This window comes from Photinus pyralis, unplaced genomic scaffold (genome assembly GCF_008802855.1).
Source record: "Photinus pyralis isolate 1611_PpyrPB1 unplaced genomic scaffold, Ppyr1.3 Ppyr1.4_LG4, whole genome shotgun sequence".
In the NCBI taxonomy this organism is placed as follows: domain Eukaryota; kingdom Metazoa; phylum Arthropoda; class Insecta; order Coleoptera; family Lampyridae; genus Photinus; species Photinus pyralis.
In genome coordinates this window covers 47,967,410-47,984,287 of record NW_022170511.1, presented here as the reverse complement: position 1 = coordinate 47,984,287, position 16,878 = coordinate 47,967,410, and the positions used below count along the sequence as shown (strand labels likewise).

The 16,878-nt window shown below is 36.8% G+C and overlaps 1 protein-coding gene and 1 long non-coding RNA gene across 2 annotated transcripts; one reads left to right on the top strand and one right to left on the bottom strand.

The window, feature by feature from the left end:
* Positions 1-905: 905 nt before the first annotated feature.
* Positions 906-1,424, bottom strand: LOC116167859 (cytochrome c oxidase subunit 6B). Its single transcript, XM_031483434.1, has 2 exons — positions 1,326-1,424; positions 906-1,194 (listed from the first exon to the last, which is right to left on the bottom strand). Exons 1-2 carry the CDS (start codon positions 1,359-1,361, stop codon positions 940-942), a joined length of 291 nt encoding a protein of 96 aa, XP_031339294.1. The 5' UTR covers positions 1,362-1,424; the 3' UTR covers positions 906-939.
* Positions 1,425-14,097: 12,673 nt separating this feature from the next.
* On the top strand, positions 14,098-16,259 carry LOC116169819. Its single transcript, XR_004145085.1, has 4 exons — positions 14,098-14,801; positions 14,984-15,091; positions 15,229-15,859; positions 16,130-16,259. It is a non-coding gene; the product is annotated as an uncharacterized LOC116169819 (long non-coding RNA).
* Positions 16,260-16,878: the final 619 nt, after the last annotated feature.

Below are 16,878 nucleotides of genomic sequence, written 5' to 3'. Positions count from 1 at the left end.
GATAACAGGTGCACAAAGTAAATTAAACGCGTTTCGACTTGTGTTTGATTTTTAAGTGTGTTAAAGTTGTTTACAAACATAATTTTGATTTGGCTATAGACTTATCTAAATACTTAGATAAATTGCAGATCATTTTGACAACATTTTACCCGAAATCGTCCTGAAACCTTCATTTTCATGCTTACTTTCTGTCAGGAAATTTGAGTTTCCATGACAGAGGCAGAGCAGACTACGTTTGCTGCCGCTTGTCACTTTACTGGCCGCACCTGTCACTTTACCGGCCGCATTTGTGACATTTCTAATGTCTATAATGACTCCTGTCATCACTGACAAGTGACAGATTTACATTAATCAAAAGTTTTATATACAAATTGAAATGTTATATTAAAATACGATTTCCGGTAAAATTTAATACAAAACTCGTCAGTAAAATGACATTACTGACTCGGAAATTAAAGTACTCTCGCACTTCAATATTTCCTCGCCAGTAATGTGTCATTTTCCTGACTTGTGTAAATGACTATTGTTGTCTTAATGAAGTCGCATCACTTGCACGGACAGACAAATTGCTCATTGGACTTGACCGGATTAGTACATAAATTTATTTTGTAAACAATACCACACACTTAGGCCACCATCACCAAGCTCAGACGTTTTCAAATTGTTTATTTACAGAGATGGAATCGGTATTAACGACCCGTTAATGACACTGTGTCCGTATGACGTTTTAGGAACATGTAAGGATAAAGAATGTCAATATATGCACTGTGCATGATCTCAAGTAATTATTTTCTACTTTACTTGTTGCCATATTTTAGGTTTTAGTTTGTCTTTTTTTTCGCTCTTAAGAACCAGTTTTTTTTTTTATTTGAAACGACATTCAAATCTCTTGTATATTTTTGTATGGTTAAAAAGGATAATAAAACGATAATTTGTACACTAGCCGTTCAGTTTCTTTTTCAGATCCGCAGGTAAATCGCGCGGAAACGTGTGGTCCTCGATTTGGTCGTTCCATCGCTTTACCCACGCGTGCGGGCATAGTGACGTGTATACCTTCTTAAAGTACTCGCAGGGCTCGTGATCTACACTAAATAATCCTATACACCGTTGGTAATCGTAAAACATTCTAAAGCAGTATCCAGTGATGTTGGCGTTTGGAAATCGAGCGTCAATTGGAGCTGTCCAAGGGAATTCCTGGAAGAGATAATTTTAACGTGACACTCGTAATCCGCATTGAATATATCAAATTATGAGTAATGAAAAGTCTCAAAGGATAGATGAGTAGGCGAGAGTGAAGAAATGAGTGCACTAAACTAAAAACTTACCACTTGTTCTTTAGTTTTTTTTACATTAGGAGACATTTCACAACCTGACAGACATTTATGACAATTGTATGTCTGTTTCCAAGGAAATTCCAGTTTAGGTACATTACAGCAAAGGAAAATCCACAGGGAAAATCTTCCATATAAAGAGGAAGAAAGGCCGGTTCACGTTATCGGTCACATAACGGTCCACTCGCAGAGCGACTAATTATAGCGTATGTTTCTTAAGGCTGATTAACATTATCGGTTAGATCATGTTCATAAGAAATACACGCTACAATAATTGACTGCACGTGGGCATTTTCCAGGGCGCTACGATTTATCAAGGTGGGGGTGGCAAAGAATTATTCAGAAAAAAATTAAAAATTTGGCAACATTGACAAAAAACCAAATAGTGAATAGGTTTTCATGCAGAGGTTAAAAAATGACATCGAATCAGCCAAAAATATAAAGGGTGTTGGATTTAAACAATCCGCCGCGTATTGACCGCAAAAATGGGACACCCTGTACATTCAAAAATAATTTCTGTAGAGGCGCAGCATATAGGTGACATTGGACGAAAGGTTTTTTGTTTATTTTTTACCAGCTATGAGCTAGGGAAGAACGACGCACTGTTGCAGGACCCTGTATCTATGGTGTTGCAAGAGAAATGGGCATTCAGTCCGCTACCGTATAAGGCCGCGAAATTCGCCCTTGAAACTTAAAGAGTCATTTACTACACCCGCAAAAAAGATTTCAATTTCTAATTCTATCTCTAGTGTATATAAGGGGGTGAAATTTGTCATTTTTTTGTGAAGATTACTATGCACAAATTCAGTCTGCGACCGTATAACTGGGTGAAATTGGCCCTTGCCAGCATAAAAAATTCAATTGCAACTCCCACAAAAAAGTTTCAATTTTTAATGGCTTTCAAAGGGTAACGATCAGTGCTCCAAAAAAAATTGGCAAAATCACGCAAAAATACAGTCGTTTTTGGTAATTGTTGCCAAAAAGACATTTACTCAACCACAGTGTAAAGGGTTGAAATCCTCCCTTACAATTTGAAAAGGAAGAAGAATGTCCCCGAGGGAGCATTTCGGTTTACTCCCGCTAAAGATCAAAATTGAATGGTTGTACCTACACATTTGGATTTGCTGTACCTATTTAAAACGCATATGGTTTTTATATTTGTGAATAAATTCCACTTTTCAGTAAGAATTAGATAAGCGCGTCTGTGTAAAGGGTTGAAATCCTCCCTTACAATTTGAAAAGGAAGAAGAATGTCCCCGAGGGAGCATTTCGGTTTACTCCCGCTAAAGATCAAAATTGAATGGTTGTACCTACACATTTGGATTTGCTGTACCTATTTAAAACGCATATGGTTTTTATATTTGTGAATAAATTCCACTTTTCAGTAAGAATTAGATAAGCGCGTCTGCGCGCGAAATTGACCTCTATCAAAGTGTTCCGGTAAGGTACTTATCAAATCCGCGACTTTTAATTCGTCTACCTCAAAATTCCCAATGTCCATTAGGCAGTATTGGTCCAACGTTCGAACAATGGGCTAGTGAAGTGAAAGCGCATCGTACCCTTCCAATGGAAATTAGGCGAGACCATGAATTTAAGGCTAAGGGTATGTTTTTATTAAGTTTAATTAGGGCGCAATGTAAAAATCAAAGTTATTAAATGCAGCTACCATACAAAAATTACCTTTGATGCTTGTAACTAATTTGTATCCACCATCAGCAACCGAAAATGCAAAATTATGGTTGCTGCTTTAATAGATTTGGTTTTTTAAATCGGAGTCTCAGGTCCGTAATACCCAGAAATTGGCGTTCATTGTCAAAAAGTGTTCCAAATTTTTGGGTAACTCAGAAATAAAAAAAGTAATTATTGATCAAATGTGGAAACTAAATAGTAAATACACCTCGCAAGTACCTAATTTTATAAAATTCTTATCAATCGGAATATTAAATTGGAATAAAATTAGAAACTCGCTTTTGTTACCTGCAACATGTGTTAGAGATAACGCGAGCCGCCACGTCATCAATCAACACTTGTGGCCGTGCGAAGTAAAATACAGACAAAATTATTTCAAAATGACCGCATATTTTTCTGACATGTAGTATATTGAATTATTTTCCAAAAAATTGAAATTTTTGAGTTCGCCGCTTACTTTTGAAATTTGTATCTACATAAATACGAAGCCCGATGCAAGGTTCAAACGTTTAATTCATACCTTGCGCTGCGTGGGCAAAAATAAAATTGGGCCGCAAATGAGGCTTCTTTTCGCAAAAGGTCTAAGGAGACGAAACCAGCCCTTCCAGGCTTCCAGTATAAACAAATTTATCTAGCATTAAACGGGTTTCAATTTCTAATTGCTTTCAGAGGGTTATAATTATTCTCTAGCATTACCAAAGAAAGTGATTGTACAAGGAGCCGAATGTTTCCATCCATTGCAACCTAAAAAATTCATGGTTGCATTTTTGATAGCTATAAAGGGGCAAAATTCGTCCATTTTTTCAAAAGTGTATTTAGTAAATTTATTATTTATTTAGTTTGTACTTAAGAAATGCATTTACCTACTCGCACTAAATACTTTTCCATTGCTAATTTCCTTAATTGGTAGGTAGAATGACCTCTTTTTGTTACCAAAAATATTGGCATTCACTTAGTCACAGTCTAACTAAAGGGTTGAAATTCGCTTCAAAGAGGAGAAGGAAGTTTCCAAGGGCGCATTTTCATTTACTCTCCGATAAAGATTAAAATTCTTTTGAATTTGCTGTACTTAAAACGCATATGGTCTCTTGAATAAATACCACTTTTGAGTAATAATAAGATAAGCGCGTCTGCGCGAAGTGACTTCTAGCCGGTAAGGTGCTTATCAAATCCGCAGACTTTTTAACGCGTCTACCTCAAAATTCCCGATAGGCAGTATTGGTCCAAATTTCGAACAGTGCGGTAGTGAAGTGCAGGTGCATCGTATCCTTTCATTGGGAATTTTTAATGGTTGTACCCTTGGAAGGAATTAATTGATAAGGCTTAGGGGTGAGTTTTTAATTATGACTCAATGTAATAGTCAGGGTAATTAAATTAAACCAATTTGTATATCTATCTACCATCAGCAAATCGGTGACTTAGGTCCCAGAAATTAACATTCATTGTGAAAAAATGTTCCCAATGTTTTCAATTCGAATATTATTAATTAGAAACCTGAACCTGCTGTTGTTACCTGCACTACATGTGTTAAAGATAACGCAAACGCTGCCACGTCATCAACACTTGTTGCCTTTGCGAAGTGAAATTCAAAATAATCGCATATTTTTCTGACATGTAAAGTTATGTTGAATTATTTTGCAAAAAATTTCAAATTTTTGAGTTCGCTGCTTACTTTTGAAATTTGTACCTAAATAATTACGGAGCCTGCAAGGGTAAAACGTCTCATATCTTACGGTGCGTGAACAAAAATAAAATTGGAACGCAAATGAGGATTTTTTTTCGCAAAAAGTCTAAGGGGATAAAACCCGCACTTCCGGTTCCTCCCCATCAGCAAATTCATTTACCACTCGCACAAAAATGGTTTCAATTTTTGATTGCTTTCAGAGAGTTATGGCTATACCTACTCTCTAGTGCTGCAACATAAATTGGCATTCACTTAGCAACCGTATGGGGGTGAAATTTGTCCTTTTTGGTTAAAGATTTATTTACAACCCACAAATTCAGTGAGCGATCGCCAGGTGCACCCTGGTCCCGCCACCGAAATGCGCCCCGACGAAGCGTCGCGCACCGACCGTACCTATAAGGGGACGAAATTTGTCATTTTCGTTTGAAGATGTACTTACTATGCACAAATTCAGTCATCAACGACCGTGTAAGGGGTGAAATTCGCCTTTGCAATTTAAACAAATTCAATTACCTACCGATCCCACAAAAAAAAGCTTCAATTTTTTAATTGCTTTCAGGGTTACCATTAATCTTTAGTGCCTCAAAACAGTATTGGCATTCACTAAGCAAGTATAAGGGGATGAAATTCGTCTTTTTTTAAAGATTTATTTACTGTTCACAACTCAGTCAGCGACGCGTATGAGGGTGAAATTCGCCCTTCCAGATTAGAAAATTCAATTGCCTCTCCCACAAAAAAGGTTTCAATTTCTAAATTGCTTATTTCTATTCTATTCTCTAGTGCTTCAAAAGAAAATCGGCATTCACTACCCAAAAGCGATACAAGGGGGTCAAATTCGTCCTTTTTGTTTAAAGATTTAGGCCAGTAAATGAACGTGGAATACGGCGATACTGTGTAATTTTCCGCGTCTCCACCGAATCGCATGAAAATTTGGATTTAGGTTCTACCTCGGGTTCTACTTACCCTCCACTTCAAAGTTGAACTTTGAGCCCAGGGTTGCTTTTACTTGGGGGGTGAATGCCGCCCCTTCTCGGGGGTGAAAAAAGATACGTTCAAAATTTCAAAATTTTTTTTACTTCAAAACTTAATTTTTTTCAAAACTAACCACTTTTGCTCCGGTCAAACTTACAGATCATATCAACCATACATAAATAAAGTAAACTGTAAAGCGGTAACGCTTAATTACAATTAGGGTGCTAATTAGGGGGTGATTTCCTCAATTTTTTTTACCAAAAAAAAAGAACCAACTTTATTTTGAGCGTAACTCACTTAGTTTTGATGCTAGGAACTTTCCTTCAAAACAAAATGAAAGGTTTTTTCAAACACTTTAAAAAAGTATTCATAAGTTTTCCCCGAAAAGTGCTTCATTTTTTGGTTATTTCACGTTGAAGTACCTACTCGATTTGGAATTTGACGAATGAGAACCTACTTTTCATGAGCTACAACTTTGTTTCTACTGGGTCTACAGACTTCATATATAGACCATTTTGTTTGTCTGTTTATAAGCTATATTTTTGCTAAGAATACTTTTTTCGATACAATGCTTACTTTTAGAGTTGTTTGCGAAAAACCGTCTGAAGACGTGGTTTTTTTGTTGAAAAATGAACATTTTCACTCGCAAATAACTCTAATACTATTGACTTAGTGAAAAAACTCTATACAACAAAAGTTGCTTAGAATTACTCAATTTATCAATTTCCGGATTTATTTTGAACGTATCTTTTTTCCCCCTCGAGAAGGGGTGGCATTAACCCCCCAAGTAAAAGCAACCCTGGGCTCAAGTTCACCTTTGAAGTAGAGGGTAAGAGGAACCTAAATCCAAATTTTGAAGCAAATCCGTCGAGGCGCGAAAAATTACATGGCAAAACGGTCATTTACTGGCCTAATTGTAAGGGAGTGAAATTCGTCCTTGCAACTTAAAAAATTCAAAAACCACCCTCGTAAAAAAGGTTGCTTTCAGAGGGTTAGACTAATCTCTATATATAGTATTGCAAAATAAATTGGCATTCACTAATAAGCAACTCTATGAAGGGGTGAAATAATTTGTACTCGTAGTTTAAACATATACAGGGTGTTTTCGTCGCAATCAGCGACCGTGTAAGGGGGTGAAATTCAATTGCCACTCCCACAAAAAAGGTTTCAATTTCTAAATTGTTTTCAGAGGGTTACAATAAATCCTAGTGCTCCAAAGAGAATCGACGTTCACTAAGCAACCGCGGTATAAGGCGGAGGAGGCCAAATTTGTCCTTTTTTGTTTAGATTTTTTTACTTACTACCCACAAATTCATCAGTGATCGTATAATAGAGCGAAATTCGGCCGTGCAGTTTAAAAAATTCAAAAATCATTTTCACGAAAAAGGTTTCAATTTCTAATTGTTTTTAAAGGGTATTAGTGTTGCAAAATAAATTGGCATTCACTAAGCAACCCTATAAGAGGGTGAAATAATTTGTCCTTGTAGTTTGAAGATGTATATTTACCAGTACCACGCACACGCGACCGTATTAGGGGGTTGCGATTGCTATTATTTTGTTAGGTACCAAAAAGATTGCGCCAAAGGGTTGAAATCCGGTTTGAAAATGAAGAAGAAAGTCCCCAAGGGAGCATTTAGGTTTACTCCCACTAATGATCAAAATTGAATGCTTGATGTACCAATGAGAACGTACCTACAAATTTCGAGACGCATATATGGTTTGTGAATAAATTCCACGTTTCGGTAATAATTAGAGATAAGCGTCTACCTCAAAATTCCCAATAGGCAGTAATGCTCCGACGTTTGAACAGTGCAGTTGTGAAGTGAAAGTGTATCCTATCCTTCCAATGGACATTGGAGAGAAATGAATTAAGGCTAAGAGGTATGTTTTTAATAAGTTTAATTAGTGTGCAATGCAAAAGTCAAAGTACTTAATTAAATGCAGCTACCCCAAAAAAATTACCTATACTATCTAACTAATTGGTATCCACGATCAGCAACCGAAAATTGGAAACTATGGTAGCTTTTTTAAATTTGCGGTTTTGGTTTCCTTAATTGATGACTTAGGTTCATATTATACAAAATTTGTATCAATCCGAATATTACATTGCATTAAATTAGAAACTCGCTTTTGTTACCTGCAACATGTGTTAGAGATAACGCGGGCCGCCACGTCATCAATCAACACTTGTGGCCGTTTGCGAAGTAAAATACGGACAAAATTATTTCAAAATGACCGCATATTTTTCTGACATGTAGTATATTGAATTATTTTCCAAAAAATTCAAATTTTTGAGTTCGCCGCTTACTTTTGAAATTTGTACCTACATAAATACGGAGCCTGATGCAAGATTCAAACGTTTAATTCATACCTTGCGCTGCGTGGGCAAAAATAAAATTGGGCCGCAAATGAGGCTTCTTTTCGCAAAAGGTCTAAGGAGACGAAACCAGCCCTTCCAGGCTTCCAGTATAAACAAATTTATCTAGCATTAAAAGCGTTTCAATTTCTAATTGCTTTCAGAGGGTTATAATTAATCTCTAGCGTTACCAAAGAAAGTTACTGTAGAAGGAGCCGAATGTTTCCATTGCAACCTAAAAATTTCATGGTTGCATTTTTGATAGCTATAAAGGGGCGAAATTCGTCCATTTTCTTCAAAAGTGTATTTAGTAAACATCTCTTGTACTTAAAAAAATGCATTTACCTACTCGCACTAAATATTTTTCCATTGCTAATTTCCTTAATTGGTAGCTAGCTAGAATGACCTCTTTTTGTTACCAAAAATATTGGCATTCACTTAGCCACAGTCAAAGTAAAGGGTTGAAATTCGCTTTAAAGAGGAGAAGGAAGTTTCCAAGGGCGCATTTTCATTTACTCTCCGATAAAGATTAAAATTCTTTTGGATTTGCTGTACTTAAAACGCATATGGTCTCTTGAATAAATTCCACTTTTCAGTAATAATAAGATAAGCGCGTCTGCGCGAAGTGACCTCTAGCCGGCAAGGTGCTTATCAAATCCGCAGACTTTTTAACGCGTCTACCTCAAAATTCCCGATAGGCAGTATTGGTCCAAATTTCGAACAGTGCGGTAGTGAAGTGCAGGTGCATCGTATCCTTTCATTGGGAATGTTTAATGGTTGCACCCTTGTAAGGAATGAATTGATAAGGCTTAGGGGTGAGTTTTTTATTATGACGCAATGTAATAGTCAGGATAATTAAACTTAGTTCCGCAAAAGAATCACCGTTCCTTTTAACCAATTGGTCTCGCAATTGGTATATCTATATCTACCATCAACAACCGAATAATTACATACTTATGGTAACTTTAATAGATTTTGTTTTTTAATCGGTGACCTAGGTCCCAGAAATTAACATTCATTGTGAAAAAATGTTCCCAATGTTTTCAATTCGAATATTATTAATTAGAAACCTGAACCTGCTGTTGTTACCTGCACTACATGTGTTAAAGATAACGCAAACGCTGCCACGTCATCAACACTTGTTGCCTTTGCGAAGTGAAATTCAAAATAATCTCATATCTTTCTGACATGTAAAGTTATGTTGAATTGCTTTGCAATCAAATTTTTGAGTTCGTTACTAACTTTTGAACTTTATACATAAATGCAGTATACAGGGTGGAGACTTGCGTAACGCATCATAGGGATTTCAATGTAAAATTCGTAACGTGCGTTTATTGGCTCCCCAAAGTATTTTAGAGCAAAAATGTATTAGTTTTTTGTAGACAATTCAACTCATGTATAAAAAATCGCATAAGCCGCAGTGAAATTGTCACTTTGACAGCGGCAAAAGTTACCTGCAACTTTTCCAGCGACAAATGCACTAGTGGTTTTTTCACTTATTCATTTTCGAACCAATTATCGCATTATCTCCCATATGACTAGTTTGACGTCTGTCAGTAATTGATTAGTTATGTGAATTTCTTGTTCGTTAAATTGTCCTGCCGAATTACACTCGAGGTTTGTATTTAAACCGAGTAAATTTGTGTTGTTGCAATTCAAATCTGTTGCCTTTTAGCAATTGAACTCGAAAAACTGTCAACCTAAAAATGCTCCACCTGCGGTGTCGCATTTTTATTAGTTGACAGTTTTTCTCGTCTAATTGCTAGGCAACAGATTTTCATTACCTAAACAACCAAAATTTACTCGGTAAAATACAAACCTCTTGTGCAATTATAAGTGAAAAAATTTTTTTACGCCAATCAACCGTATTAGTTTTCAATTTTTTTCACATAAAGACGGAAAATTGGAAAAATTAAACCGGCATCTTTTTCAATAATCTGCGATGCCATGGAATTTTCTAAAACAAAAAGATATCCAGTTATCAATTAGCAGCAGATCGAAATGGATTTTATGATCGACTTGGTTACTGTCTTGCAGTTAATGGTGACTTATTCGAACATTTATCGTAAATTGTTATATTAGGAAACCGTTTTTAGTAATCTGGTCTTTCTTTATGTTGAATTCGCTGTTCTAAATATAATACTTTTTGATAGAATTTGATTTGTTTTATAGCAGACATTCCATGGCATGACGGATATTGGCGTAGTTTTTGTATTATAAAATTCCATGGCATCACAGATTATTGAAAAAGATGCCGGTTTAATTTTTCCAATTTTCCGTCTTTATTATTCAAAAAATGGAAAACTAATACGGTTGATTGGCGTAAAAAATTTTTTTCTACAAACAACTTTAATACATTTTTGCTCTAAAATAATTTGGGGAGCCAATAGTCGCACGTTATGAATTTTACATTGAAATCCCTATGATGCGTTACGCAAGTCACCACCCTGTATAAACACGGACCCTACTGCAACCTGCAAGGTTCCCCAAAAGTCCATATCTTGTGGTGCGTCGTGCGTGGGTGAAAATAAAGTTGGGACGCAAAGGTGGTTTCTTTTTGCAAAAGGTTCAAAGGAAGCGAAATCCGCTCTTCCAGTATCAAATACCACTTGCATAAAAAGGTAACAATTACTTTCTAGTACTCGTATTACCAAACGAATTTTCATCCAAATAAAGGGGTGAAATTCGCCTTTGTAGTTTTAAGATTTATTCACCACGCACAAATTCAGTCAGCGACCGTAAGGGGGCTAGATTTGCCCATAAGAAATTCAAAGGGTTTTGATTAATCTCTTTTGTTGCAAAATAGGTACTTATGTAGGTATATTGGCATTCACTTAGCAACCTTATGAGGGGCTGAAAGTCGATCTTGTAGTGTAAATATTTATTTACCACGCACACGTTCGGGTGTAGGCGGTTCAGCGAGTGGAGAAACTTGCTCTCGCCTTAAAAAATTGAATTACCACTCGTACAAAAGAAAGTTTCAGTTAGTATTGGTCTGCACAGGGTTGTGATTAATCTCTAGTGTTATTAAAGAAATTGACCTTCAGCTAGCGACCATATAAGGAAAAGGGGGCGAAATTCACCCTTGCAACTTAAAAAATTCATTGACCACTCGCGTAAAAAACGTTGAAATTTCTTAATAAATTTGTGAAGGTTACGATACATTCTTATTATTTAAAAAAAAATCGGCGTCTATTTAAAAGGGCGAACACGCCCTTATATTAACCCCCTCCATAAAAAATTAATCTCTGGTACCTATTAGCAAAGAGTACCCATCTATTAGGTACTAAAGGAATTTGTCATTCAATTCAAGCAACCCTATAAGGGCTTGGGGGGGGGGGATAATTTGTTCTTGTATAGCTGATACGATGTCTAATTTGAGCATCCTCGCACAAAAGTTGCTTTTGAAAGCTATACCTAACGTTTAAGGAATATTAAAGCCAACTAATTTTGAAATCACTTCTATTCAACTTTGTACATTATAGACGTCACATGAATTACCTAACCATTTTGGCTTCACTAATAACGGGCGGTCAAAAATGAGTTGCTGTCTAGTCGCCTTTGAACGTTCAAGTTAAGTATGATTTCCCATGTAAACAAAAATTCCAAAGGTGACTCGACAGCAACTCATTTTTGATCGCATTGTGATTTATGAGTACCCTCCGACATTTCATTTTCGAGATAAAGTTTTAATATCATATATAGCTACGTCTCATAATGATCTCATCCAGGTGACCCAGACGTCCCAAAATGTTGGAGAGGATGGCTGTAGAAATTAATTCCTGCTGTTGAGACTTTTCAAAAAAAGACCATGCAGAATAATACCAGTTTTTAAATTTCATCGCATTCGTTCACTTTTAAATCGATGGACATGAAGCCACCTTTGATTAGAGTAGCTATACCATGATAAAAGCCCCCCCCCCCCCATCACCCACTGATCTCAAAAAGAAATCACAGAAGACAGTTATAGGTTGTGAAAAGCAGTTATTTTCGATGAGACCTACTTTCATTAGAATACCATGAAGGAAGGGTTGAACGCGTGTTTACCTTTTCTCTCCTCTCTCCCCAATTTTTAAAAGTATTACACGGCACCATGAGAGACATGTCTATGCAAAATCTTGAACAAATTGATTGTCCCATGGAAAAGTTATACACGTTTCACATTCAGAATCAGAAACAGCATCTCAGAAAATAGTTAATGGCGTCCGGTAGAATATCAATAGATATATTTCTTCCAGAGGTCCCAATCGACCTTTTTGAGTATACTTGAGATATAAGGAATGATTTACCTATATCCGATCACGATAAGGCGTTAGGGAGGAGGTTATGGTTAGTAGAAATAAATTGATTTCATTAGAATAGGTACCCTGAAGGACAATACCAGTTCCACTCCCCACTCTGAAACCCTCCCTTGATAAGAAGTCAGTAGTAGTACTAGGAAAACAGTTCGCGCAACAAAGTTAGTTTGTACAAACCAATTCATTTCAGTGAGACCTTCCATTAGAATACCATGAAGGGTACAAAGTGTGGTCCCCTCCGCCCCCTCCATTTTCAAAAATTTTACTTGAGACAGTAAAATTTGATGAGGTATAGGCTACGTATTGTAACAAATTCAGGACTGTATAGGACCATTGCCCTAAAAGTAGATCAAAACGGCAGAATCTGGGTCCGGACGGACGGATGGATAAAACGCAAAACAACGCTCTAAATCATTAATATAGTCTTGTCCGTCCGTCCGTCTGTCCGGACCCACTTCTGCAGTTTCGAACTACTTGTAAAGAAATTGTCTTGGAGGCCTGGGAATCCTGTAATTTAACAAAATATCCTATTGTTTGCGTTTTGTTCGTCCGCCCGTCCGTCCGTCCGGACCCACTTCTACCGTTTTGAACTACTAGGGGAATGGTCCTAGAGTCCTGGAATTGTTTGCAGTAGGCTGCCTGTACCTTGGAAGGTGTGTTAGGCGACCATCAAATATCGCTGTGTAAAAGCCCCCCCCCCCCTCCCCCGAATTATTTCCTAAGATGCTGTTTTTGAAAGTAAACGTGCATAACTTTTACATACGACACCAATTGTCTCAGATTTTGCATACGCGTGCAAGTTCAACTTTAGAAATTGGGGGGGGGGAGGTAAACGCATGTTTCATGGTATTGTAATGAAAGGTCTCATCGAAATAAATTGGTTTGTACCAACTATAACTTGCCCGTGCGACTATTTTTCGAGATCAGTGAGCGACGGGGCTTGAGGAGTGGGGAGGGGGGGGGGGGGGTTAAAATTAATGTTATCTCTCATTGTATTCTAATTAAAGGTCTCAACAAAGGGAACCGTTTTCTACCAACTACTGCCCTGTCCTCTTATCAAAGTACAAGGTGGAAGGGGGGGGGGATGTGGAACTAGTTTTATCCTACATGGTACTCTAATGAAAGGTCTCAACGAAAGGAATTAATTTCTAACAACCATAGTCCTCCTCCTCGGCCTCTTATCGTGATCGGATAGAATTCGTTAGATGTCAATGGAGATGTCCAAACTTTCCGAACGGAGTGTCGAGCGGGTACTCTCAATTTTGAATATCTCGAAAATGTTGGGGGAAGGTACCTGCAAAGGAAAAATGCAATATTTCTGATAATTTATCTAAGGACCTACTGATTCTTCTTGCATTATATAGCGTAGATTTTGAATGTATACCAGGCAGCCTTTAAATGTTTGTGTGTAAAGAGCCCTTGGCACTTCGCGACCATAGGTCTCTGGGTGAGAAATTCACCCCTATAGTTCAAAAGATTGACTCGCAAAAAATAGGTTTCAGTTTCTAACTTATTTTGAAAAGCAAACGATAAGTTCTAGCATTACCAAAAGAAGGTTGCATTCACTTACTGATCGTATAAAGGGGCACAATTGGCCCTTACGTATAAAATTCGTGCATCTCTCCCCCAAAAGGGTCTAAATAAGGAACATTCCAACAGAAATTAACTAATTGACTTTTACTGAAAAAGGTTATTAACCGAAACATAATTTTTTTTGTTTTTTCATCTGTTTAACTTAAATTTGTTCTTTGTTTCAGATTCCAGAAGGGCAGCCTTATTATAAAGGTAGGATTTTTCTTTTTCATGCATGGGTTCTTGTATTTCTTTTTATGTATTTAGCGGGGGGGAGTGAATAGTGATTAAAAAGAAGATCAAGCAGGTAGGTATTTAATTCGACTGATCTTCGTATGATACTAAGTGAGCTGTGGTCATCTTCCCAGTCTATCAACTTGGTGGTGGCGTAACACTGACTGCAATGATTCTTGCACTGGTCTCTCTCACTGCATGAATCGGTTCACTTCATATAAATCAGTATGACTGTGAATTCACAGCCATGCCAGTTTATTTAAGTAAACGGGTTTTCCTGTGAACCAGACTTTAGGAAGAAAGTTTTAGTCAGTTCTTCCGTTGCCAAATTGATTGATTTCGAGGATTGCTATACCTTATTTAGTTTCGCGCGAAAATCAGATTAAATGTTTTTAAAAGAAGGTAAGTAATTTACTATAGGCGCGAGTTTGCTTATTATTGTTCATGAGATAAAAGATGAGTTAACGAGAGAGACGAACGGTAATTTATATTGTAAATTGTTTAATAAACGAACAGCGCCCGCAAGTGCTTTTAGAAAACACGATGGGCCTAACTAGTCTTTTCGATTGTTCACAGGGCACCTTTGGGCGAGGAACCAACTTCTGTAATGGGTCACTGCTTCCAGTCTGCTTTCGTTCCTGTTGCACACGGTTCAGGCGCATGAGGTAAGTACGCCATTTTGTTTAGTATTAGTTTAGATCTTTCAGAACTTTTGAATTTTCTTAACGTAGATAATGTGTAAAACGAATTGCACTTAACAGAGTTTGATTACAATTTAAAACATTAGTATAAAAATCACGAATTGTGACCCACATAGCATTAGTGTATATATTTCTTCATTTTTCAGTTACTATCATCTCACGACGTCGGGATACCAGTTCCAGAACGTGAACGGGTGTGAGTAGCAGCGTGCCGCCTCTCCACTCCAGGCGAGACCGAACTATAAGGCTAAAGGGTAAGTGTCTAATTTTTTTAATTGCGACCAACCCTAAAAATATGTCTAGAGATTGACCATAAAACGTTTTCAATAATTTAAAACAAATTAAATTTGACAAAGTCGTTTTTTTTTCAACATATTTTTGTTTGTTTCAGATTCCAGAAGGGCAGCCTTATAAAGGTAGGATTTTTTCTATTCTAAGCATGATCTATTGTTTTTTTGTGTATTTAGCAGTGGGGGAAAAGTGAATAGTGCATATAGTGACTAAAGTGAAAATCAAATAATACTGTCGCGTTATAATCATAAGTGAGGCGTCGCCATTTTCTTAGCCTATCATCCTAGGGACGGGGGACTGATCGCGATGATCCTTTGGACGGTCTCGTTCGCGATATCTTTCGGTTTATTTCATTGAATCAGTATGACTATGAATTCATGGCCATACCGGTTTTGTGACCTAAACAGAGTTTGTCTGCGAATCGGGCTGAGGGAATATTGCAGCCAATCATTCCGCCCCCATGGTGAATGTCTTCGACAATGGTTATACCTCATTTTTTTGGTTTCTAAAGGTGAGTGATTGAAGCACTATAGACGTACCTATTCTTTTATTAATCATTTAGTCTTGATGTTGATCTGAGCTAGTTGATTATTGAAAGAACACGTCTAGCATGTACTTTAATGTGGTTACTAATTTCTATGATTGTTCGCAGCGCCAGTGGTGGGTCTACTCCAGAGGTAGTCATCTTCTGTGGTGGATTCAAGTTCGATGGTTCAACCTAAAGTCATAAGGTATGTCAGTGTTTTTAATTTAAAAAAATTCGATAGGCACTACATTTTAATTTGATCCAAAGTCAAATTTAAAAGATAAAACAAGGGATTTGTGACATATTGGTGCTACAAAAATGTAATGTCTTTTTTGATTTTTAATTATACATTGCAAGGGTTGTCCCAAAAGTAACTACCTACACCTATAACATTTTTAAAATTAATTTTTTTAACCATTTTTTCACCAACACGGTATTGGAAGACTTTGGTAATTTATAATGTATCACCTTTCAGTTATTGGTAATGGATCTGATGTCTGTACCTCACCATCGCCGTTTGCCAGTGGTCTACGAACGTTCGGTTGTGGTGCCCCTTTTTCGGTTAATGATCTTCTCAGGCTAGAGCGAATTAATAAGGCTAAAGGGTAAGTTTTCTACCTTAATTGGAGTGTAATAAAATGTAATCCTTAAGATATTTTTAAATAATCATTTCTTTTCATCTTTTTAACGTAAATTTTTTCTTTGTTCTAGATTCCAGAAGGGCAGCCTTAGAAAGGTAGGATTTTTCTTTTTCTATGCGTGCTGTATTTGCAAAAAGTGATTGAAACAAGATTATCGATTTGTTATAACTGACCTTAGCGTTGTACTAAGTGCAATATGATCTGCTTCTCACCCCACCCACTTAGTAACGTAAGAGTGACTGCAATGATTCTCCAATAGTCAGTTTACAACATACCAATCAGTATGACTATGTAAATGGATTTCTTGCAAGTCAGATTATGAAGACGTACCTATTTCAGATCAAACTTCCGTTAACAAGTTGAATGTCTTTATTATTACACCTCAATTATTATTATAAGGTGAGTAAATAATTGCTATTGGTTTACTTTGGTTCAGTGGATACAGTCGCATGCGGTAAATGATTTAAATAGTTGCAAATATATATTCAATTTTTCTATTCTGATTGACTGGGCTGACTTAATTTACCCCTAATTTTGAACACTATTCATGTTCTGATTTGAAACGTTTTTCTCTACTCAGTGC

What these genes read in the sequence shown, in the direction of transcription:
- LOC116167859 (XM_031483434.1), bottom strand. Translation starts at nt 1,361, where the DNA reads ATGTCTCCTAATGTAAAAAAAACTAAAGAACAAGTG. An exon ending in AAAAAACTAAAGAACAAGTG is followed by an intron (nt 1,195 to 1,325) that starts GTAAGTTTTTAG and finishes TATCTCTTCCAG; the next exon opens with GAATTCCCTTGGACAGCTCC.